The following is a 24,162-nucleotide window of genomic DNA, read 5'->3' as shown; positions in this document are numbered from 1 at the left end:
ACTGAGCGCTCTGATGACCCCTCCCGTCCCCGTTTCGGCCCTCTGGCTCCAGCTCGGCCTCGACTCGGCATCTAGCGGCAGTCTTGAGACGCGCTCCGTCCGGAGATGGCCTCCCCACGGTAGTGTCCCGTGTCCCCTAAAGGATGACAAACCTCGCGACGAGCACGCCAACAAGAGCACCGCCGCGACGTCCCCGGCGTCCTCGTCCTGCCGGCCCCGCCCTCGGCCTGCTCCCCTTGCTCCTGTGCGTCGCTCTAGCCGGAGGGAGCGCGGCCCGCGCCGCGACCGACTCCATGCACCTCGTGGAGACGCTCAGCCCGAAGGCCTTCGCCACGACCCAAAAGATCACGAGGATTTCCCCTGTGCCACCAGGCGCCCCTGCCTGGCCAGCACCGCGGGGCCACACCCTCAGCAGGTAGGAATTGGCATGCTCCCCGCACTGGAGAAGGACTGCTCCGCTTCACTGCTCCGCTCAATTCCACACAGGAGCGATATTGCTGCCGACGGCCTCGTCCTGGTCGACGCCATGCCCTCCGACTCTGAGGAGCCAACGGCCGTCAGAGGGCGCGACCACAAGTGCCGCCCCAAGGCCGTGTCCGCGACGCCCAGGAAGCTGAGCGACCGCGGCGGCGACCGCGGCGGTGACGGTCGGCGTCGAGGCGCCGGGGAGCGGGTGTCCCCGAGCCCGGCCTTCGACACTTACGCCGAGGACGGCGGATTCGAGATCGACGTCCGACCGGTACGCCTCCCGCCCCTCGCGGACAGCAGGGAAGACGGGCTGCCGTTCAGCCTGTGGGACGGCGCGGGGCGGCGGCCGCAGTACCTGGACCACGACGACCTCGACCAGCCGCCGTCCTTCGAAGGTGAGCTCACTGTGTCAACGAACCGCGTTGTTCAAGTCAGGAACTCCTTGTGACAGTTAGCTGGACGTTTGGGGCGCGTGGTGGAGCGCGTGTTGTGCTCCGAGAAGCGCCCGCCGTCCGCCGGGTAGGCCACCCATCCAACGCGCCTGCGACGCATGCTGCTGGCCAGGCGCTCCATTACCATTAAGGGCTAGACCACACATGATCGTATGCCATTTCGGGCCCGACACATGCTCGCCTGCACTGCAAAACGAGACAAGGTCGTCCTTACTAGGGTGACACGTTATGCCGGCGGAGAAGAACCTCAATCGGCTACATGCTCCCACTCGCAGTATGACCAGTCAGGGCGAGGAGCTTTTTCTGTCTTTCTGAAGAAGGTGAAGGTTACCTTCTGCTTTTCGCTTGCAGCCGCTTCCGGTGAAAGTGCGGAGGCACACCACGGCCACGGACTCGAGGGGCATGGCGTGGACGGCGGCCACGGCAGGGGGCCGGTCGTGGTGAGGGCACCGCCGTTCAACTCGGTGGCCATCGGCTTCCTCATCTACCTGGTGCTGCTCACCTTGCTGCAGGCCTCCATTTACGACACGTCCCAGAAGGGGCTGCTCAGCAGCCTACTGGGGCCGCTGGGGCTCAAGCCCTCGCGGAACCGTCGTGACATGGAGGACGACGTGGAGGGCGCTGACGTGATCCTCGGCCAGGCGGGGGAGCGGCGCGTGTCCATCCTGGGTCTGGAGCACCACGACCAAGGTCTGCAGCAGGGCGCGGCGCCCACACTGCCCGCCCTGGAACACCGGCCAGTGCTCGTGGCGGCGGTGCTGGAGTCGGAGGACGGAGACGGAGGCCCTCGTAGTGTCAGGACTCGCAGGGACGCCCCAAGGCGAGGGGGTCGGAGCTAACCCCACGCCCCACACTCTCCTCTCCGTTGTGGGCTGAGGGTCTCGTTGTCCTTGTGGGCGTGTGATATTTTGTAAAGGAACTTAACTCCCTGTATCAATTAGGTAATCATTTTATTTTTATCTCAGAAGATCTTCTACAAGTGTCAGTAAGTCCTGAACAGTTTTACACCAAGCATAGGGGAGTAGTAGTAGGAAGTTCCTACAAACATTGGATAATATCAATTTGTATGAAGAATCCAGGCTTTCAAATAATTACAAAATACACTTCAATCTGGGGCCGAATACATTTTCAGTCTTCCGACCACTGCATCAGCAACACACACTTCAAATTAAAAAAATAAAAAAAATGACAGAATTGCACTCTTTAATTACCTTATAATTATACCTCAGTTTAACAGAATAGATAATGAATTGCCCCAATGATTTTGACTGGTGCACTAAACATCAATAATAATAATAATAATAAATATACAAATCACAATGTTTCCGTTTAATGGTGTGTTTAAAACTTAAACAAAATTCTAAGAGTTGGAGTCACTTGTTGAGAAGCAGAACTTTAAGCTACATCGAAATTTACATGAATTGTTAATGAGCAACAAACAATGTTACGAGTGAAGTCCCACTATGTTTAAGATTAGATTATTTACTGCCGAACTATCTCAAATGGCATGTTACTCCAAGCCAAGCAATAAGAGACCAAAAAGAAGTCAGCATGTCAACCATAGGAGAGCTAATTTCATCCCAACTTAGGCATGTAACTGTATGTATGTTACTGCATGTACAGAGGCACTATGGACATTGTGAAAAAGAATTACAATCTTTCATACTTTCTTTTTGTTTTATTGAAAAACAGCTTACAATACATACTTTTACATTGGATCACACAGATAATATTTACAACACACAAGTGTTCTGTGCACATAGCCTACTAGGTAAGCAAAGGATCCACCTTCAAAATAAAACATCACAGAAGTTCGTCAGAGAAAATCCTTTATTTACATTTATGCCCACTAGCCTTTTCAGTTTCTCATGAGGGAAAGTGGGAAAATTAGCTCATAATTTGGTTAACTTAGCTGACCACAAACAAATTGTATTTCATTTTTACAGAGACATTTTTAACTGGTTACATTTCTTACAGATTTAAAGTAAGGCCTGGAAGATTGCTTACTAGCCAGGATTAATTTACACAGCAGAGTAAGCAAATATTCTGTACTTGCAAAAATGCAAGTTGATACTTTCAATTAGATTTGAAAAAGCATCGATGTTTTACAAAAGTATTTTGAATATTGATTCATGCATCAAACAATGGAACACCATGAAAATATTTTGAAAAATTTGAATGAGTTTGCCAAATGTAACATTTACGAACAATTTGTGTAGTTTTGTAACAAAAGTTTACAGTCCAGAATATACAGGCTTGATGGTGAAGTCTGCTGCCAGTTGTAAACAATAAACTGCGCATAAACCATGGCGCTGAGCATTGCTCAAAAATTTACATGGTTCCAAATTCCAAGCATCCTCTGAGCAAGCAATACCATTTTACTTTAACAATAAAACTGATACACATAGCAATGTACACAATATGAGCAAAACAAGTCACAACTGAAACAAAAGATAAATTTAAGATATCCGAAATGAAACAGCCTGTCAGAGGAAACAAGGAAATAAAGCAATTTTTGACCAGAAATGAATGGCATGTCAAAATACAAAAACTATATGAGAAAAGAAAAGGTGTGATGCGAGGAGGTAACATAGGTGGGAAGACCCCATAATGACTCAGTTTTAAAACAGCTTCCTGGCAAAGAAAAGTTACAAATAGAGCATATCTAATTAATTTAAATGAACTTTCTGACATCAATTGATGATTAACTCAAATGAACTCATTAGAGTTCCTGAAATAGGGACATAACTCTTCACACAGTGAAGAAAAAAACCTCGCCACTTGTGCAAGATGCTCCACAAGACCAGAGAGCTACATTCTCTGCAAGGAGCTGATTGAAAGGTAAAAGGGAAAAAGGAACTTTAAAGATAATGCTCAGAGATTCAACAGGAGGGTCCAAGAGAAAGCGGTCATTGCCAGAAAGAAGCTTTTCTCTCTAACAAATAAAAGTAATAATAAAAAAAAAAAAGAAAAAGGTACAAAAGAGATGAATAAAATCTAATATTAAAGTTGCTATCTTATAAAACCAATTTACATATTTTCTTCAGCATACTGAAGAAATAATTTATACACACATATTTTGTTCAAAAATGTGAACATAAGTTCTTGGCAATCACCGCCATGATATCACAAGTGGAAGGGGGTCCAAGAAACACTGTGGATGAAATGCTATAAGTGGAAGCCATAGTACCTCTGCAGCAGAAGCATGAAGCTAAGGTTTCCATGCTCCAAAAGGCAGATAAAGTTAACAGAAAAGACATACTTTCGAAGATTCAACCACACTAGTGTTTCGACACTTTGAATCAGTACATGCCTGCTTCACTTTAAAGAACCACCGAATCACATTTAACAATGTGTCCACAGCCCTGCTTCAAGTCCTCCATTGTGCCACACTAGACGGTAACGCCGAGGGTATCTTCTACTAGGGAGATCAGGTAATGTCCGACAGGATAATCTGCCACTGAACGTTCCCTAAAGGAAGCTTCCGTGGTGTGTGGCCAGGTGACGGTTGTTATCTTCGATCCCGGTACATGAGGTAGTGTTTCAATGCTTGGGGAAGCCTTAATTTTTGAATCTTGTCCTCCAAATTTCTTTTACCAATACGTTGCCTTATAACCCTCCGGCAGAGATCCATTAAAGGTAGGGGTTCAGCTGAAAAATGAAAAAGAAACAATAAACTTTTGATCTATGTCATGTGAAAAGCAGTACCAAAGTAGTTAGATACTCACGATCAAGTCCTCCTATATACTTCATAGTAATTTCACAGTGTCCCCATACTGCACTAACGATAGGATGCAATTTCTTGCCCTTCAGTCCTCGGAATGCTACACCAAGGTATTGGCCATCAACCACAAATGAAAGGGTACCTTCATCCATATCAAGGACAACTGCAAAAGAGAACAAAAAATTAATTTGAGCTTTGAATGCAATCCAGTACAGATACTGTGTCAAACAAATTAATAGCTCTCATGCAACAAAGAAATTCAAGGAACTTACCGAGGAACTTATCAGGAACGATAAAAGTTTCATCAGGTTTCAATAATGCAGGGTATGTGACACCAGCATTATTTTTCGAATCATGGTATAATTTGTTTCGGCCAAGATCCCAACCCCATGATTGGTTGTTGCTACCAACTAGGCTCTGCAAAACAAAAAGAACGACGAACATAAGTAAATATAATGACGACATTCGTAATACCAATAGGAAAGTGCAACGTTAGCAATGAAACAAGAGAAGGCGGAAGGGAACGGGTGGCTTACCTGGTAACCAACAGAATGTAAAGGGGCTTCGGCGGTGGCTACTCCTACAACGGCGTGCGTCCCCCGCTGTCTCGTTGACCAGTGCACTTCCCACACATGGAGGCCTTTGGTGAGACCGACCTTCCCTCGGATGCAGTCTGTGCTCTGTGCGACGGGGTGTCTGTGGAATGTCAGCTTGTCGTCCTCCTGAGACAAATCAAACGCTCACTTAAGTCACGGTCCCCGAAGCCAAACGACAACACACATCCAATCAAGCCTGGCAGGCCAACTCACTTTAACAAATATATTGAGGGACCGGTCGTCCGCGTTCCAGGCATGCGTGATCTGGCATTCCCTGGTGGCGGGGGGCATGTCGAGGAGGATCTCGAGGCGCGCCGGCCGCTGAAAGTCCTGCGCCAGCTCCCGTGGGATGACGGGCTTGTAGGGCTGCGGGCTCTCCCTGGCTAGCGCCGTCTTCACACTTCCTGCAAGTCGCAGACAAAGACAACGGTCAGCAAACGGGCCAAACCACTCAGCCAGACAGAGGCAACGAAACGGGGCTTACCTGATACTTTTTGACCCATTGTCATTCCCCTGGCCCCGTGGCCACGGTGACGTCTCAGTTCAAGGTAGGACGAGGTTTTGGTCGGCAGCACCGAGTTTTTGTAGGGGTACCTCCGCAGCTCCCGGAAGTGCTCGTACGAGCCCTGGCTGCTGGCGGGGGTGGTCGTGGACGTCTGGGTAGTGGTGCTGCCCTGGCTGGCGCTGGCCAGGTACGAGGAGTAGCGCGTCGATCGGGGGACTCGGGACACCGAATTCTGGGCAGCCGCTGTCACGCTTCGCGTTTGCCTAGTATTCTTGTATCTGCAACAGGAAAAGAGAGAACTGGTTAGCATCGCGTCAATGTGGCAAGCGTCCTTCCACTTCCGCGTGGGAGTAGCGGATGAATATTTTAACCGGGACTCGCAGCGCCAGCCGCCAGGGCGGTGCGCGGTGGCACTGGTCCACGTCGCCGGCCGCCAGTGGCTGCCAGTGGCTTGCCAAACGAATCAATGAGTGGTATTTCAGCGCCTGGCCACAGACACCGTCACCACGCAGCGACCAGCAGCGACCGGAAGTTGCCTCACGCGGCCCGTGCCGGCCGTGCCAACACCGCTTTGCTTTTCGCACCACAGGCTCCGACACAGGCACTTCGACGACAGGGTTCCCGACACCTTTCGCTTCGCCGCCGCTCCAAAATTGGCGCTCCACCAGCAGAGGGCAGCACGGCCCAGCCCGACGCGGCGCGACGGCTGAGCCTCCACCAGCTTCCACGCACCGCCAACAGATGTCGCTGCCAGAGTCGGGGCCGGTCGGTAGAGCGCGGGCCTGCGGCGCGGCGCGCCAAGCCCGCCTGCCTTTGAGCCTTTGTTCCCACAGTGTACGCGCGCGCGCAGTGGTACACAGCCAGCAACGAAAAGCGAACGGCGCGCCATGAGGGTCGCCGACGAGGAACTCGATAAAATGCGGGTTCGCGGCCAACGCCCAGGCCAGACGGGCCAGCCACGGCCAGCCCAGCCCGGGCGTATGTGTCCATTCGAACACATGTCACATCGCCGCGCCGGGCCAGCGCCGGCCCGCCGGCTGGGTCCGGGACGAGTCGGGACTCCGGACGGGCATCGACCCCCACGAGTACGCCGCGACAGGCCGCGACCCACGACGCGAGGCCCACGGCGGGAGGCGTGGCGCCACCCAGCCCATTCAGTCAGTACCTGAGCGATTGCAACGGCAGTCGGCGCGCGTCGCCAGAGCGTCGCCAGGCAGATAGCCTTGAGGCGTCGTCGAGGCGTCGCGACGCTGGCTGGCTCCACAGTGCAACACGGCGACCCGACCCGCGACGCCAATGCCGAAGCACCGAAGCCGATGCGGGCCAAACGCCAATGCGACAGCGACGCGGCCAAGCCGTTCGCGGCATTCCTCACCGTCTTCCTGGAGGTCAGGCCGACTGAAAAGGCGCCGGTCCAAAGGTCACGCCGCACGCCGCGTAGCCGAACTCATCATCGGGCATCCAGCTCAAACGGCCTAGACGGCGACTTGCGGACGGCACTCCGGCAACGCCGCTGCCGCCCAGGATTTCCATCTCAGATTTGACAGCGCTACCTGCCAGGACGCCCCCACTTCCCCTTAGGCCTGAGCTTTTCTCAGTCTCTCTCTGTCTCTCCCAGGTACCTGCCCCCTGCACCCCTCCCGCGCCTCTATACAAGTTATCAGCCGGCAGGGCAGACCAATTATCGTCGACAAAAACCCCAGCCTGCCCTGCTCGGCCCAAAAGGTTCTCTTATTTCACCGTCCCTTCGTCCCTTCGACTCCCACCCTCGCTTGGAACGCGAGAAATACTACCTCCATGAACGCACAGCTGCTCCACGGGGCCCTGTTGGCCCTGCAGCCAGGTAGACGACCGGCCGCGCCACGCCACGCCGGCCGGGTCTAGCAGACAAGAGTCACAGCTGAACGCCCAAGCCAACCGACAAGCTGTCTAAACCTCCTCGTGCAGGGGGATTCTGCGGGGGCGGAAAGGAAAAGCCAGCAGGGTCGACAAGGCGGGCAAGGCCCCAGCGTCCCTGCGACGCCTGGTGCAGCCATGGTGCAGCCCGCACGCTCATTCCGGAGAGTCGTTTCGTCTCTGTCGCACTCACGGGGCGGCCCGTCTGGGAGCGAGAGAGACAGCGACAAAACGTTTCTTCGGAAAGGAATCACTTGGCTGTGGCTGGCGAGGGCCGGCAGTCGGGCCGTCGGGCCCCAGGCGGCCGTGCTGCCGTGCTGCACTGCGCCAGGGCGTGCCACGCCGTGCCACGCCGTGCCACGCCGTGCCAGGCCCAGCAGGGCTCAGGACAAAGGAAGGCCAAGAAGGGCCCGTCCAGCGAGGGCCGTGCCGACCAGTACGCCGACCCTGCTTCAAATGCACACGCCAGGCCACGGCGCCGCCGAGACGTGGACGTCGGACTCCAGCGCGTTGCGCGTTGCACACGCGGCCCTGACCGCGACCCACTCGGCCCCCGCCATGGCCCCCGCCCCGCGCGGATCCCACACGGTACACACAATATGATACGTGCGGCGGGACTGCGCGACGATAGGCAGCCGTTTCGCGATAAAGTCATGACGCGGGGCGTGGCGGCGCGGGGCCTTCGCCGAGCGTGAGAACGGTGACGGTGCACGCGCCGAGGAGTCCCCCGTGCTGGAGTGCAGCCGTCTGGCGCGCCGCCGCGCCGCCGCGCATGGCCAGGGCGCCGGGCCTGGGGGCCTGGGGGCGACCGGGACGACCGCCACGGTGCGGCAGGACAGGGTGTGATAACCGTGGCGCTAAGCGAACTAACGAACTAAGAGATAGCTGGAGATAGCGGCGGCGAACACGCACTCCGCGACCAGGCGCAGGCCGCAGCGCACAGCAGGGAGCGGGGCCGACACGGAAAAGCTCTCCTCGCTACCTGGCCGACGACAAGCCCGGCCTGCCCGGCCCCACACAAAAGCCGCAGCACTCGCAGGAAAGTCTTTGAAAAGCAGGGGGCGGCAACACCGGGCCTCCATTTCGCAAAAGAGGAGGAAAGACGGGGGCACTTTGCGAAACTGCTACACTGCCAGGAAGGTCAGGCAGTGCGCGTACAGTGTACTGCACTCCCAAGACAACAGCTCAGTCAATTCCAGGGAAGCCCCAAGCCAAGCCATTCCTCTGGCTGGCCTGGCAGCCAGGCAGCCTGGCACGCGTGTCTGTGCCGCCCGGGTTCAACACCCCTCGAGTCCTCGACGCGCTCCAGTTGCACTGACCTCACTTCCGGTGTCAAATGGAGAGCGTATCCGAATCACACGCCAGGCCATCGGCAGCCATCGGCCCACCAAGACAGAGACAGACGCTCCCACCCCTCGGCAGTCGGCAGACCTTCGCTCCGCGGTACCGACCGCCCCAAGCGCCCCTCGGCGCAGAGCCGCAGAGCGCTACGCCTCCCTCGTCGTTCAGCACGTCCCGGGCGTGCTGGGCTCTAACCCAAACACGGCCCGGGCACGAAGCAAAAGCAAAACCCGAATCCCCTCGGCAGAGAGGCAGACCCGTCCCGCCGCCGCGGCCGCGAGCAGGCCGAGCTCGTCTCGAGCTCAGCCGGAACCGGCGGCGGGCTGGTTGGCCCTCCAGGCCGCGCAGCCGCGCCGAGCCGAGCCAGACGGGCAGACGAGGCAGGCAGCCGGGAAGGAGGGCCATAGAAGAAGAATACCTCTGGGAAGGCACAAAGCCGCGCGCGGTGCGCGGTACAGTCCGGACAAAGAGTGTACAGTCGTGACAGGCAGCGCGGCACGCGCGTACAGGCCGGCCCAAAAGGCCAGGCCGAGGGCCGCGGCATTCCCATGGCACTTGCACCCCGGTAATGGGAATAGGGTTGCCGGCTACCGGGGGACACTCCACCTGCCACCGGGCCGCCAACAAACACCGTCAAGGATACCGACGGCGGCCTCGGCGGAGACGGAAGGGAAGGGCAGGAGCAGCACCGCGGCAGCACCGCGGCGGCACCGCGGCGGTAGGCCAGGTAAAAGGAAGGCCGCCGTCTCCAAGACGGCGGTGACGTCCAGGACCTGGGCCAGAGGAGGACGGAGGGGTGCGCGCGGAGTCGCCGCCGAAACCAGTCAGCGCGACCGCTGCGACTCGAGACTCGAAGTGCCTGGCCAGCAAATCCACGACCACGACCGCCACCGCCATTTCGCACGGTGCGGCCAGCGGGCGAAGGAGGACCCCACGCCCCACGGTGGAGGGCCCCGCGGCGGTGCCATCAATCAACCGCAAGGACGCGACGAGGTTCTAGAAAGCCCCAAATTCGCTTTGCATGGCTTGCAGAGCGACGCCGCGATAGTGGCAAGCAAAGGGGCGACAGGGAGGTGTGACCGGGCCGAGCCCAGTCCGTCAGGGAAAGGTCGCCGAGTTGAGTTGGGCCCGGCACCGGGCGCCACCACTTGCGTGCGCCGAGCCGCGTTTAGCTCGAGCGCGGCGGCCCGGCAAAAAGGCCCAGAGGCAGGAGGCAGGCCCGACCGTGTCCGGCTGCGGCTCCGCGTCCGCCGAGTTAGTCCACGGCCAGACAGGTCCGTGGCCATGGATAGCCATCCTAATGACACTGGGCGTGCGAGTGCGTGCCTAGAAAGCGACGCATGCAAAGGTTGGGAGAGGGGGGAGGGGAGGGGGAATCAAGAAACTAACCCTGGCCTTCGCGGTTGTGCCGTGACCCGGCGAGAAAATGCACTTGGTGTGCCTAGTTACGTAAGGCTAGGTGAGGCGGCGCGCGATACAGCCCCCCCCCCTCCCCTTCCTTTTCCTTGGTTCGCGCGCGCACACGTTCCGCGTGAGCCAACCGAACCGCGCGCGTCAGAAGCGTCGCCACAACGGCTGGTTCCGAGAGAAGTTTTCGTCGCTCTGTCTAACTCGCACCCATACAGGACGCCCCATGAGTGCGAGAGAGACAGAGTGACGAAAAGGTCTCTCAGAATCCGTCTGCTGGCCCAAGGAAACAAACCAGATGGGACTGGCAACCTTGCGCAACACGCCGCGAGAACAAAGGCCCGCGGGGCCCCGCCATGCCCCGAGGGGGTTGAGGCGACGGGGGCGTTCATCCCTCCAGGACCGCCAAGACAGCCGGGCCGCCGGCCGCGCGGCCACGCGGTCCGGGATTGAAGCAAACGGCCGCCTCGTCCGGCCGGCCGTAACGAGGACTAACTTGGCGGCAAAGCGTCCTGGCTGCGCCTGGCACGGCTTCGCCTGACTTCGCCTTGGCGGTCCGGGCGGCCAGCCGGGCACTGGGCACGGCCGCCCAGCACACTGATTACGCGGCCCGCCAGCGCGCCAGCCCATGGCCCGGCCTGGCGCGGCCCCGCTAGGCTAGATAGCGCGGATTGGAACGGCCGACCACGCCAGCCCAACATATGGTACGAGCGCGCCGCGGCCAGCCCCGCGTTACCCGGCGTGGGGCACCGCGACGCTACGCGACGCCGACGCCACTCCGGACCCGAAGGCACCCCGCCGGAGGCATCTGGGAGACCCCTCCGGACTCTGGCGGCGCGGCAGTGCGCGGCAGCCACCCCCAGGGAGGCCCCTTCGGGACTCCGGGAGGCGCGCGGTTCGATGGAGAGTCCTGGGGCCCTGCGGGACAGGGCCCCACCGCGTGCTGGTAATCCTTGTGGTAATCCATTGGTATGTACGCTGATGTATGTACCTCATTCTACTCGAGGCGCGCTGGGACTCTGCGCGCTCCTCGTGGGGGTGCGCCGTCTGCGCATCGCCCACAGACGAGTCGTCCACTTTCATCTCCCATGGAAGATGATTGTCGTTCAATCGGATCCTCTTGCTCATCACAACACTCAGCACTTGGCACTTTCACGTCACAAAATTGGGTTCAGCCCAAAAAGCGGCTGAACTTAGTGCTGCTTTGTTTGAGGTATCACAGATAACGATTTTTCAACATGTTTCCACTGTATGCACCACTTTTGCTTGTTCACACGCGAAACGACACGGCACGACTCCACGACGACGGCCTCCTCCTCCACCACCACCACCACTAGCGTGCCAGGGCACTGCCAGGGCACCACAGCGGATGGAAGGCGCAGCAACGAGCCTTCCCCCTCGCGCGTTCACACTCAACTGGCCGCCTCGCCGCCGCCGCGCGCGCGCGCCGCCCCGCCCGCCGCGCCGCGCGCATCCGCGCTCCCCCAGCCCGGGCGGCCGGGGAGGGGAGCGGAGGAGCGGGGCATTGAGTCACAACGCTGGTGGCGCGCTCCCGCGGACGGCCAAGAAACGACCCACTGCCTCCAAATGCGTTGCCTGCCGCTGCCTGCCAGCCTGCCTTCCCTGCCTGCAGGACGACCAGAGTGCTGCACACCCACCACCGGGACCCCGGCAGGGCCCTCACCAGGGGAGGCCGAATACACTCCTAGAATCAACGCACAAGAGTCGCCCAGAGCCGAAAACGTTCAACACCAAGCGCGCGCTAGAGCCTCTACACTGCCAGGAAAGGCAGAAAGTGCTTGCCGTGTCACTGCCGCAGAGAGGGGGGCGGTGGAGCCAGGGTACCCACCCGAGGGATACCCGCCCGTCCGTTCAACTCCTCTGCGCTATCGGGGCGCCCCGACGCCCAGCAGGCTGCAGCAGGCTGGTGCCGAAACAGTGCTTCGTCGCTCTCTCTCTCTCTCTCTCTTCTCTCTCTCTCATCAGTGCGGACGGCCCATGCGCGCGACGGAGACAGCGACGCGGAGAGTCCAGGACGGCGCGGCCGCGCGGCCTTGCCCAGCCAATTAGCGCGCCGGACTTCCCTGAGACGGCCGAGCGCGGCGGCCGCGGCAATGCGGTCCAAACGCATCCTGGCCAGCACCCTACACTGCTTTCCCGCGGACCGCGTCCCCCCATGCGTCCCGCCATGCGTCGCGCGCTGAGTCAACGAGTCAACCTCCGCGAGGTGCGCCGCCACTACTGTAGTACGTGGCGGTCGGTGACGCGGGAGCGCTTCGCCGTGCTTGGCCGTGCTTCGGGGAGCCCAGCCCCCCGTGGGGCCGCCCGGTCCGCCCTCCTGAGTCACGGCGCCACGTCAGCGACCTCGCGCAGCGTAGCGCAGCGCCCTCGCGGAAATCGGACAAGCTGCGGCGACGCGACGACAGCCGCCGCCCTCCCTGGACTTCCGGTGGTCGGTGGCCGTCGTTGGCCAGGGGGGCAGTACAGGCCGGGCAGTACACGCCGGGCCCTGCAGCACGGCGTTGCGTAAGCCAGAGCTTCAATTCAAGGCCGCAGTGCGCCGAGAGTCAACAACCCGGCGCGCCGCCAGCCCAGCCAGCCCGACAGCCAACTTGACTCCTCTGCGGGTTGGGCTTGGTTCGGTTGCCTGCTGGCTTCGGCAGGGCTTCGGCTCCACTCGGAAGCCCTGGCAAAGTGGCGGCCCCCCTCCCCCGCCTTTTCCAGGCCTGCTGGAGTCCCGCCTGGAACCCACCTGGAGGAGGGAGTCCGATAACCGTCGGGTTAATACCCTGTAATAATGCTCCAGAGCTCCACACCAACTTGATAATTTCCAAACATTATTTTGATCCCGCCGCCGCCGACGTAAACTATTTTGATTTGACGCGCAGGGGGGATTCCTCGTCGCTCGTGTGCGTGGCGGCGTGGCGCGGCGGCCTGGGAGCGCGCAGGCCGCGCAGGCCGGCACGGCGCTCGCCCGCACGCGTGCATCTATTTTAGCAGCGCTGGTGCATGGGGGCGAGGCGGGGCGGGACGGGGCGGGGGAGCGCGCGGTACAGTCCGCGCCAGAAGGCACGACTTGCGGGGCAGCCTGTGGCAGCAGCCATCTACGCCATCGATCCACGCGGCACCACGTCCCGCCCTGTGCCGCCCTGCGTACAGCGTCCCTGGCACAGCCCAATATAGTGGGCGACTTTCAACCATTTCAGAACCCCGAGTGGAAAAAGTTGAGCGCCAAGTTTAATCCAACTCCGGCAAAATTAAAATGAGCCCTATCGCTTCGCTAAGTGCTCGTCGGGACGGGGCCCGTCCTGTCAAGCCGGCCTGCCAGTGGCCGGCCGGACAGGCCCACATTTCCCTCCAATTTCCAAAGCCTGAATAAGTCCCGACGAGTTCCACGGAAGCAAAATCTCATCCCCGGATGGCCCCGGCTCAGCTTCGGGGGCTCAGCGCGGCCCCTAGGCGCGGCCCTCGCCCGGCTCGGCCGCCGAGCAGAGTCCCCGTCCGCGGGCTTCCCGCCCCGTCCGCGCTTTCGAGAAGGAACCTGCAGAGGGAGCAACTTCTTTTCGAAATGACACGTCCAAAAATTAAGATAAAACTTGACAATGTCTTTAGATTACGGCTGGGGACTTATTGGCGAGGTTGGCTCAGATCAACTGGAGCACGAAGTGCGCTCGGACCTGCACTCGAAACACGACGCGTCGCGAGCCACATCGCCACACGAGGCGTGCGCCCGCCGCGTCCCCGCGCCCGCCGCGTCCCCGAGTCACTTTCGTCATCGCGTCACGCGGAACCTTCGACGAGACCATTTTGTCACGTCCCCGTTTTCCAAAGCACGCGGCCGGCCAGAAAAAGAACGCCACCGCCGGGCCACTTGAGCGCCAAGCGCAGCTTTCACCCGCTTCACCATTTTCCACAACTCACGCTCGCGCACGCTGGCAACGCGGCCACGCTCACGCCCTCCGTGCGGGCCACACGTGTCTCGGTCGGTCTCGGCGCACTAACGCCTCGGCGCGCCTCGGCCGGGATGGGACGGCTATCGAGACGAGGTAAAACAAAAATAAATAATGATCGAAGGGCCTAGCCCAGAGGGACTCTAGAGGGGGGTCCAACGAATTAAATGACCCCGAGCGAGCTCTATCTCGGCGGGCATCGCTCCGGGGGAGAAAACCGAGACCACTCCGCCCCGGCCGGCCTGCCATGGGCCTGCTGGGCGTCCAACTCCCAGCCCAGGTGCGGCAGGGCCTGGCTCGAGGCCTAGCCGCCTTGCGTTTCGACACGTAGTGTGATAGCTTCAATTTGACCGCAGCCCACCGTAACTCCAGGTAACTCCAGGCCCGAGGCTCGACGGCAGTGTCACCGCAGCGACGCGACATTTCCAGCGTCATCCGTCTTGAGGCGGACTTTGCGCTATCGATTCCAAGCCGGGCCAGGCTGTGGCTAGGACGACGTCGGACGAGTCAGCAGACGACGGAGCCGAGGGAGCAGCGAGAACGGGAGGGAATGTCGGACAAAGCCCAGGGCCAGACCGGACCGCAGGGCCTCAGGGCCGCAGGGACCCTGGATGACGGTCCACAGATGCAGCGACAAGCCCGACCTGCCTGGGCTGCCCGGCCGGCCAGCCACCCCACTGGAGCGCGCTCCCCCGCGTCAACCCTTTCCGAGCGCACGGCCGAGGCGCCGGGCTGCGGCGGGCCGGGCGGCGCTCTAGGACGGCGAGGGGAGGGGGAGGGGTAGCCATTACTAGGAGTAGTGGTGGAGGAAAGGGCGATCAGCTGACTGGCGGGGTGCGCGGCGCTGCGGCGGGGCGCTGGCGCGGGGAGGGGGGAGGCTTTGGGGATCAGCGCCGCGGCGGCGACGACGGCAACACCGCAGCCCAGACGCACACACACGCGTCGCGGAGCATTGCGGAGCGCCTCCAACCCCCTCCCCCTGCGTGGCCGGGACGGCGGGCCGGCCGGCGAGGCACGCCGTGGCACGCCGGGGTCGCGGATAGCCAAGAGGACGCGGCGTGGCGTCTGCTTTCTGCTCTGCCGAACTTGTTGTGATGCGTGTGAGTCACGCAGCCGGCTGCAGGCTCGGCTTGGCTCCGCTGCTCGGCTCGGCTCAGCCAGCCACCCGCGACGCCCGCGACGCCCGCGACGACGTCCCGTGTCCCCTAGCCAGCGCCACCGCGATGGCCTGGCGGCCTGGCACACTGCCCGGGCCGCGCCGCGACACGCACCGAGACACGCACGCCCGAAAAGACAAGACAAACACAAGCCCCGCGGCGCGGGCATACTCACAGGACGGGGTCGAGCGAGGGGTCGAGTGACGGGTCGAGGGATAGCGCCCCTAGGGCCCGCACCACGGCCTGGTCCGGCACGGCCCACACGCCCCGCACGGCCGGTAGGGACGCCGCGGATTGCATCGATGTAGGTCGGCGCGGTGTCCGCGACACACATACGGTGTGCATGTATTATCGCACCAGCCGCTCCCGGCGGCCAGGCGGCGCGGCGCGGATCGGCGCCACGGAGTGGCACGGAGTGGGCAGCGCGGCGGCACCAAGGTCACGCGGAGAACGTACGTACGAACGAACGAGCCCAACCAACAAACGTCCTGAGAAAACACGGCGACGTGTCTGCGGCGCGGCGGCGCGTTCCTGGATCCGCACTGACCTTGCCGAGTCCTCTGACGCTCGCACGCTCTGGACCTGGACGTATCACGCACTGCACTGCACTTGCACCGAACTGCCGTGACCACTGCACTACTACTGGCGCCGTCCGTGTCACCGCAGTCACTGCACTCCGCGGGGCCCTTGGAAGTGTCCCGCCACCAGAGTGTGCTGGCGATGGCTAGCGCGGCTAGCGCCGGCGGCCCCTCGGACTCGGTGACTCGGACATTCCCCGGCGGTGAGAAAGCCCAGCCCGAGGCCCGATCGGCTCACCTCGCCGGAAATACCTGCAGGACCCGCGGGCGGGCCTGGCGGTTCGGCCACCCTTCGCCAGGTAGTGGCAGCGCCCGCCCGGCCCACCAGGCTCGGCCCACCATCGCCCAGATAACCAATATATATCGCCCATAGCCCGGTCAACGGCCTGGCCAACTCCGCACCGCAGCAGGGACCACGGCGATGGCAGGCTACAGCCTCCCAGGCGCGGCTTGTGGTCCACGAGGCCGGCGGGCTGGGCGGGCTGCCCCTCCGGGCGCGGAGGGTGGTGGGGGAGGGGGTGGCCGCGGCGAAGGCTGCGGCTCCAAGTTCATTACCCGCGCCACGGGACTACTCCGTCCTCCGAGGGCCTAATGACGCCAGGGCCACTCGCAGTGCCCTTCCCGCCCGGCTCCCATCTCGCGGAGCGTCGCGGTGCGTCGTGTCGTCATCAGCCGGCGAATGCATGCAAGCACAAGGCGCGGCCACGCCAGTGCCACGACGGCCTAAGGGCAGCCAGCCAGAGCCAGGCAAGCCAGGCCAGGCAAGCCAGGCCAAGCCGAGACAAACCGACCAGACGGTGAATGGACGGGCCTGGCAAGCCGGGCAAGTCGGTGCCGCTCGCGACTCCCGCCTCGGCCCCCCGGCCTCGAGACGCCGCGCCGCGCCCCACCGCGCAGCCGCGCGCCCCGCCCCGCCAAGTCCACCTGCCTCGCCACCTTCCCACACCCCGCCCCTACCCGCCCCGCCCGCGTCGTTTCCCGCCGTTTTTCTTTGTAAATAAACGGCGGGCGCGCGGTCCGTCTCAAGGCGGCGAGTGCCTGGCGGCCTGGCGGCGTTGCCCGGTCGTGGCCCTGCAACGTCTGGTGTTCGTACAAGGTTCCCGACCGGGCCGCCCGCCGCCCGTCCAGGAAGTCAAATTAAAAAGCCTTTTCCCTGGCAAAACCTGAGCGCGGGCTGTTGCTCCGACGCAAGGGCACCGTGCAGCGCGCCGCGGCGGCCCTGCGGCCCTTCTGTACCGCCCTTCCCCTCCCCCCTCCACCGCGAGGGCCGAGGACAGCGGAGACGGGGCGGAAGGGCTACCGTGCAAGGGCCGGCAAGCCCCCCTGCGAGCGCCACGGAAATAGAAGCCAAACCGAGGCGTCTGGGCCCTGCCGGCCCTGCCACCCAGACAAGACGCCCTGCGAGTGCGAGAGAGAGAACTCTCACTCTGCGATGGGCCCAGTGGGCCAGGCAGCCTGGGGCTCAGAGGAGAGGCCAGCCAGCCGCGGAGCGGCGGCAGCAGGTTCACACTGCAAGTTCAGCGGCCTGGCGTGGCGAGGCAAGCCAGATGCCTGCGGTTCCAGGGGGTTCCAGGGGACTACCAGGCGCAACTTGAGCGGCACTGACAGCCAGTCGCTTCGCAGCGTCGCTCGCACAGCCTAACAGTGTCACAGTCACACAACTGCTGGCTGGGTCACCGACCCGCACCTCCTCCGTGTGGTTACGTTGTTGGTGCGGGATGAGTCTCGCTGGCAGAATGCTAATACACGCGACATCCGTTACCGTCCATACATTAGACGGACGAAAACACACAGAAAAAAAAAGAGCCAACAACAGCGTCCGAAAAAAAAACTGCTTAAAATGTCGCGGCATATATATGACACCCGCCGACTCATACATTCATCGCGAACCCGACGTGTGTCCCACGATGTCCAGGCGGTCCAGGTCGGGGGTGGCGGCGGGTGGCGGCCAGAAATCACCATTGCAGAGGGGGTGGTGAATGGCCGCATGGCTCGCCGCATGGCCCGGCAGGACAAGCAGCTTCGAAAAAGCGGAGCGGCGAAGCCCACGCCAATGACAACGAACGGTGCCTCTCTAGACAAGGGCCGCGGCAAAACACCTCCACTGTAAAGGCTGTCCCAAGGGCGATTTTAGACAGGGTAGTAGGGCCTCGGCGTGGCGGAGCGCGGCGGCGCAAGAAACCCACGACGACGACGACGGCGACGCTCTCTCCTCCCCTTGCTGCGGCGCTGCGGCGCGCCTCGCCCGCCCCGCCCCGAAGGCTCCCTCCGAGGAGGCGAGGCTCCCTCTCCGGCAAACAGCTGGCGAGAAGCCGAGGCGAGGCGACGCCGACTGCCGACGGCGGTTGGTTTCGCCGCCACGCCGCCAAGCAGCGACGCAGCACACAAGGAGGAGACTGCCGCTTGCTGCTCGCTTCTCGCGCCATCATGCCACACTTTTAAAAGCCAGCGACAATGGCGCGGTCCGAGCCGAGGGAGGGTTGGAGCGACGCCGCCGCAGTCCCAGGGCGAGGGCGCCGCCGTCGCCGTGCTCCACAGCCCTGCAGAGGACGGCAGCGGTGTTCGGCCCGGTTCGGCCGCGCGCGTGCTTGGCAGGGTGGGCAGGCTAGCGGCTCGGAAGCGCTTCCCGCTTCCTAGAAACAGGGCCCTGCGCCTTCCCGGGCCTAAATCCCTTCACAGGGCCGCGGCCTGCGCGGGGCTTGGGCGCGGCGGTAAAGTCCACCAGCGTCCTGTCCGCGCGGTCCCCGTCCCAGCCTGGATTCGGGACACACCACCCGGGCCAGCCATTCGGGCGCTCCCTTCCCTTTTCGGCGCTTTACAGCGTGGCAGCGAGGCGAAGCACGGCGACCCCAGTTCTAGCCCAGCCCGCCCTTAGCTCTGCAACCCTCCCTTCCTTTCCCTCCCGCGGCACCGAGCTATGTACCGAGCCAGCCAGCCAGCCCCGAGCCCAACGCCAAGCAGCGAAGCAGCCCTCCTTACAATTTTAGGATCCGTTTAAAACAGGTTCCGCGTACAGCCGCCACCAAAAGCACCCAGCACGCGTACACTCCGCGCCGGCAGTGTCGGAGCGGGCGGAGCGGCGCCCCCACGCCAGGAATAGCCCGCGGCAGCTTGCAGTGTGCTTGCAGCGGCGGCCTGCCTGCTGGCCCGCCTGGCCGCCTGCAGTCCGTCCGCACGCCACCCCGCCCCTGGAAACTACACTGGGAACACTGCAACGCACCAGTGACAGCGGCGGCCGACGCCACCCCAGCGCGATCCGCACGCGGCCCGCCGCTTTTGAATTACAAAATATTGCCGGCCGCGGTGCACGCGCAGTGCGGCGCAGCGCGGCGCGGCCGGGGGGTTGAAGCTTGGAACGCCGTGGGGGCCAGCGACCCCGCCGCGCCTGCAGCGCCGCGCCGCTTGCACCGGCCGAGTTTCCCAAAGCCGGCTGGGCCTTCGACAAAATCAATGTAGAGATTAGAACCCGGCGAGCTAGAAAAAAGCACCCTCGTGGACCGAGGGACCGAAGGGCCTGGGCTGCTGGTTTGCCCAACCACACCCCCGCCGACCGTCGCCGACCCCACACCGTAAACCAGCTGGAAGGAAAGCGCGGCAAGGGTTCCCAGTTTTTATTCACCTACACTGCGGAACAAGGCTCCTGGCCGGGCAACCGGCACAAGAGGCTCACAAACTCCAGTTTTTTCCACTCCCTAGTCATTGGCGAGGGCACTAAGGGCACCACAGGGCACCGGGAGGGCGAACTACCAGGGTCCCCAGGGCGAACGGCAGCGGCAGGCACCAGCCCCCCAGCCTGGCTGAGCCACGGGAAGTGCAACCGTTTCCGGCGCAGCGAGTCAACGACCTACAGAACTGATGCACACAAACTACGGGCGGAAAACTAGCAAACCCACCAAGACGAGACGGCGGCGCCTTTTCAAATTCTAAACCTTGACGGCCGCGGTGCCGGCTGGAGGCGCGCGCCGCGCCGCCTGGAAATGGTCCGTTTTTCCAGTGCAGTGCGTCGCCAGGCGTCGCCGAGCAGAGCACGGCCCCTTTAAAACCCCAGCAGGGACGGCGTCGCGGCCAAGCCAGGGCCAAGCCAGGGCCAAGCCCGCCATGGCGCGGCGTTGCCACATCCGCCGCACGCATCGATCCACTGGGGGAAGGAGATGGGGATGCCGGTGTTTCCATGACGACCGGGCCGGGGCCGCCGGGGCGCCCTCCCCTCGCTACCCCCTCTGGGCGTGGCGGGGGCGCCGATACCACGAGGATCACGTCCTCCAGGACGCCGTCGTCGGCGTCGTCCGTCGTCGGCGTCGTCGTCGACGCTGAGCCGACGCCGTCCGCCTCCAGGGCGCCGCGACGCCATAGCTGCGGGACGCGCTGACAATGTTATTGTGGCGGGATAATTCATCGTGGGGCTGAAAGGCTGGAAGCCTCGACTTGGGCCCTCTAATGCGCCGCCAGCCAGCCAGCCAGCCAGCCAGCCAGCCAGCCAGCCAGCGCCCTCAAAGGAAACTACATCGAGGATCACGGCAGAGGCTTTCAAGGGACGAGGGCCCTCTCGCGGGGAAAAAACTAGACGCCCTGCCCTCCTCTCCTTCCTCGTGCCGCCATTACTGCTGCGCACTAGGGAAAAGGAGTGGGGAGGGAGGGGTGTCGGAGAGAGATAGAGAGATGTGTGGACGATAGAGAGGGTTAGATATACGAGTGACGCACTGCTCGGAGAAACAGGGTACTGCGTACACCGCCAGAAAAGCAGACCCAAAGCCGGCAGCCAGCAAGGCGGGGTGCATCGCGGGGTGCGTCGCGGGCGCCTAGAACCACGCCGCGAATCAGCTGACGTACTCCACACCGCAGACCCGACCCCGGCCGCCTCGCCGCCCGACAGCCTAATCCTGCCAAACGAGCATCCCATCAAAAACAACCCCTCCAGCCGACAGCCAGCCACCCCCTACACTCCCCCAACTTGTCCGGGCGGCGCGGGGCGGCGCGGGGGATGCTGCTGGCAAGCAATATAAGGGATGGCCGGGAGGGGTGGGGGAGGCGAGGGAGACAAAGAGGGGGATCTGGACCAGCCCACCCCTGCCCAGAGCGTTTCCTGTTAGGGGGAGGAGCATTACCGGAGCAGGTACACACACACACACCCTAGACACGCAAGCACACAGACTAACACGGATGCAGGTGAGGGGAGCGGCGGGAGGGAGGGAGGGCGGGGGCGGTGCGCGGGGCGACCCCTTTTCTGCGCGAAACACCCAGCATTTAAATTTAAACGCCAGCCCCACACACAACGGCGCAGATCCACTGTAAGCCCCGGCGCAGTCCGCAATCCACTGTACACTTCGCACAGACGCAAACACAGACAGAGGCCGCGCGATGCCCTCTGCCCCGCCTGCCCCGCCCCCGGCCGTCGTCTTTCCAGTCTTTCCCAGTGGCGGCACCGCGACATCTAATCGGAGGGGGAGGCTGGCCCGGCCGGCCAGGCCGGTGCACATACAAGTACAGCCTCAGCAATCACACAGGTGGGTGTGTAAATCCACCCCCGTTTCTTTGCTCCTCTCTCTGTCTCTCTCCCTCGCACAGCGACACTGACCGTTCATTCCGCACCCATTCGTCCATTCCATTCCCATGGAGGGGGCGACGGCCACCGCCGGCCACCGCGGCCGCGACGAGTCAAGGCGAAGGGGGTGGGAAAGACGGGGCGAAAAAAAGGCTAAGTACACTGGCGACACGTACAAGTGGACGGCGAGACGACGCCCCACCCCGCCTTTTGCAATGACCACGGCCACGCCGGCCACGTCGCAACCGAGAAAGGAGAGGAAAACTGGTCCGACTCGAAAAGGTTGCTCAAAAGGCGTTGGGAGGTTGGCGGGCCGGGCGACGGGCCGGCTGGTTGCGGCAGCGCCGAAGACTTGAACGCTTTTCTTACGACAAATCCGACCGTTACTAAGGAGCCCAGCGAGCGAGCAAGAGAGGGAGAGCGAGCCACCCGCCGCGCCCAAGGCCACGGAGACATTCGCCTTACAGATGACTCGGCAGGGCGGCCGGCGACAGGGCAGCCCCGCAGAGCTGCCTCGCCGCCGCGCCGCCGCGCCGCCGCCCGCCCCGCCAAAGAAATGCCGCGTCCGCAAGTCCGCCGCCGAGCCAGCCGAGCCAGCCGAGGCGACGCGGCGACGAGACGGCGGGAAAGACGAGCCGCCCCGAGTCTGCCGCGTCGAGCAAGACGACACCCTTCGCGGAGCTAAAGCTCAAGAGGGCCGAACCGCCACCAGCAAGCACCGCGCCGCCGCGCCGCCAGCGCTGCGCAGCCGAGCGTCAAATCCGCGCGGATGTGAGCGCCAAACCGCCGCCTGCCGTGCGGTGTGTAATCCAGGAAGCAGGTCCCGCGGGATCAAAACCAGATCCGAAAAAAGTCGTTTGCACCCGGCGGGAGTTGAACCCGCGCCCGCGGCGGCAGGCGGATTACCTTATCCACACCGTCCCTTGGATCAAAACTTGCAAACGCCGCTTCCGGGCGGCACTGGCCGCGGCGAAGGGCTGCGGCCGCAGCAGCCGCAAGCGGCCCAGCCTGTAGCCCCTGTCGCCCCTCGAGTGCCTCCGCGGTCTCCGCGGTCTCCAAGGCGGGGACACGTACCTGCAACAGACAGACAGACGTCGTCAGACACGACCAACAACCGGCGGCAAGCGGCATGGCATGGAGCGGCATGGCGGCCCCGCGGCAAATTGACGGCAAGTGCAGCGGCGTCTTGTCGACATGGCGGCAGGTGTGGCCAGGTGTCGTCAACGAGCAGCAGGGCGGGGCGGCGGGGCGCCAGGTGCAGCCCGACCACCTTCACTTCCTTCCGTCTGCCGCCGCCCTGTCCACGCGCCGACCACCAACCCGGACGCCGCGGACTCGACGCGGTGGCGCGCTTTCCTGGCGGCAGCTGACTCGGCCTGGCCCACGGCCTGGCCATGGCCTGCCGACGCGGCGGTACGCGACGCGGTACGCGAGGGACAGGTGCAGCAAGGCCCGCACGGCCACTCGGAACGCGCCCTCGTTTTTGGCGGCAAAATTCGAAATGGCACCGGCCGTCACCCAGCGAGTCCACGACAAACTGGACCGTGACAGCCACCGGCACACATTTGGGCGCGGCGCGGCGAGCTGTCCCATCACTTCCGCTCGGACTGTGCAGAGCCGCGGCAGCTTAGGTCAGGCAGGTCGGTGACATCCTGTACAGGAGCAGCGTCTTCTCCGTGAGAGCAGCCAAGCACCGCGCAGCACCGCGTCGCATGGCAACAGCGTGAGTCGCCGAGTCGCTCAATGGGATGGGAACCAAGACAAGACACACGCCGCGCCTTGCCGCGCCCCGCCACGCCGCGACGCCCAGGGGGTTGGTTGCGCAGCGCGCTCCAGTGTAACGGTCTCGGCGGCGCGGGGCGCGCGGCGGCACAGAGGGGCGGCGGGGCGGCGACGTCGAGGGTTGCCGCGCTCCAGCCTCCCTTTCTCCCGGCCTTTCGCCCTTCCAGAGCCCTCCTGCCTCCCGCCCTTTGTCCGTTTGCCGGTGCGGGGCAGCACTGTACCACTGTACCGGCGTACAGGCCGCCTGGAAACAGGCTGGAGCGCGGGCCTGGAGACCGGCCGAGCCGCCGCCTAGAGCCCCCCGGGCCCCAGCAACGCCAAGAAAAGGACTTACGCCCGCCACGCTCCGCCACGCTCCACCACGCCCCGTCACGCACGCTGCCGACGACGGCGGCGTTGCCACGTCGCTCACCGGGCTTCAAATAGTACGTGCACACTCCGCGGCAGACTGTACACACACACACACACGGCAGACGACGAGTGACTGACGAGTGCCACCGAGAAGACTTCCCTCATGTCCCTGACGACGTGAGAGTGGGTGTGAATAGGCGGCAGGTACGTGTGCGCGCATGTGTGTGAGTAAGTGTGTGGACGAGTGTCTGGCGGAGGGTCTTGTGTGTGTGTCAAGGCATGTGTATGAATTTCTATAGTACGTACACATCCCCGCTTTTTCTCATTTCTTTTCGTGGTGTGCATGCGTGCGAGTGTACAACAGTGTGTGTAAGTGTGTGTGTGTGTGTGTCACAGGACGGATGCGCCGAGCA

At 62.4% G+C, this 24,162-nt stretch overlaps 2 protein-coding genes across 5 annotated transcripts in view; one reads left to right on the top strand and one right to left on the bottom strand.

Annotated features, from left to right (window-relative positions):
* The first annotated feature begins 526 nt into the window (after positions 1-526).
* Positions 527-2,428, top strand: LOC117638943. The gene is made up of 2 exons (XM_034374176.1): positions 527-863; positions 1,272-2,428. Exons 1-2 carry the CDS (start codon positions 527-529, stop codon positions 1,757-1,759), a joined length of 825 nt encoding a protein of 274 aa, XP_034230067.1. The 3' UTR covers positions 1,760-2,428.
* Positions 2,429-2,583: 155 nt separating this feature from the next.
* Positions 2,584-24,162, bottom strand: part of LOC117654221 (protein gustavus) — a 45,218-nt gene continuing 23,639 nt past the window's right edge. The window contains exons 2-8 of one of the 4 annotated variants that reach the window (XM_034400486.1): positions 22,523-22,690; positions 5,725-6,023; positions 5,454-5,644; positions 5,181-5,366; positions 4,917-5,061; positions 4,649-4,807; positions 2,584-4,571 (exon numbers count right to left, since the gene is read on the bottom strand). In XM_034400486.1, coding sequence (XP_034256377.1) covers positions 4,432-4,571; positions 4,649-4,807; positions 4,917-5,061; positions 5,181-5,366; positions 5,454-5,644; positions 5,725-6,023; positions 22,523-22,690 — 1,288 coding nt within the window. In that variant the 3' untranslated portion in view covers positions 2,584-4,431. Of the gene's footprint in view, positions 4,572-4,648; positions 4,808-4,916; positions 5,062-5,180; positions 5,367-5,453; positions 5,645-5,724; positions 6,024-11,380; positions 11,796-22,522; positions 22,691-24,162 lie in introns of those variants that run through there. The other 3 variants (XM_034400485.1, XM_034400487.1, XM_034400488.1) reach the window with 3 other exon arrangements.

This window comes from Thrips palmi, unplaced genomic scaffold (genome assembly GCF_012932325.1).
Source record: "Thrips palmi isolate BJ-2018 unplaced genomic scaffold, TpBJ-2018v1 HiC_scaffold_10, whole genome shotgun sequence".
NCBI lineage: Eukaryota > Metazoa > Arthropoda > Insecta > Thysanoptera > Thripidae > Thrips > Thrips palmi.
Note: the sequence above shows the minus strand (reverse complement) of the source record. Positions and strands in the feature narration are given on the sequence as shown.

What these genes read in the sequence shown, in the direction of transcription:
- LOC117638943 (XM_034374176.1), top strand. Translation starts at nt 527, where the DNA reads ATGCCCTCCGACTCTGAGGAGCCAACGGCCGTCAGAGGGCGCGACCAC. An exon ending in CCAGCCGCCGTCCTTCGAAG is followed by an intron (nt 864 to 1,271) that starts GTGAGCTCACTG and finishes TTTCGCTTGCAG; the next exon opens with CCGCTTCCGGTGAAAGTGCG.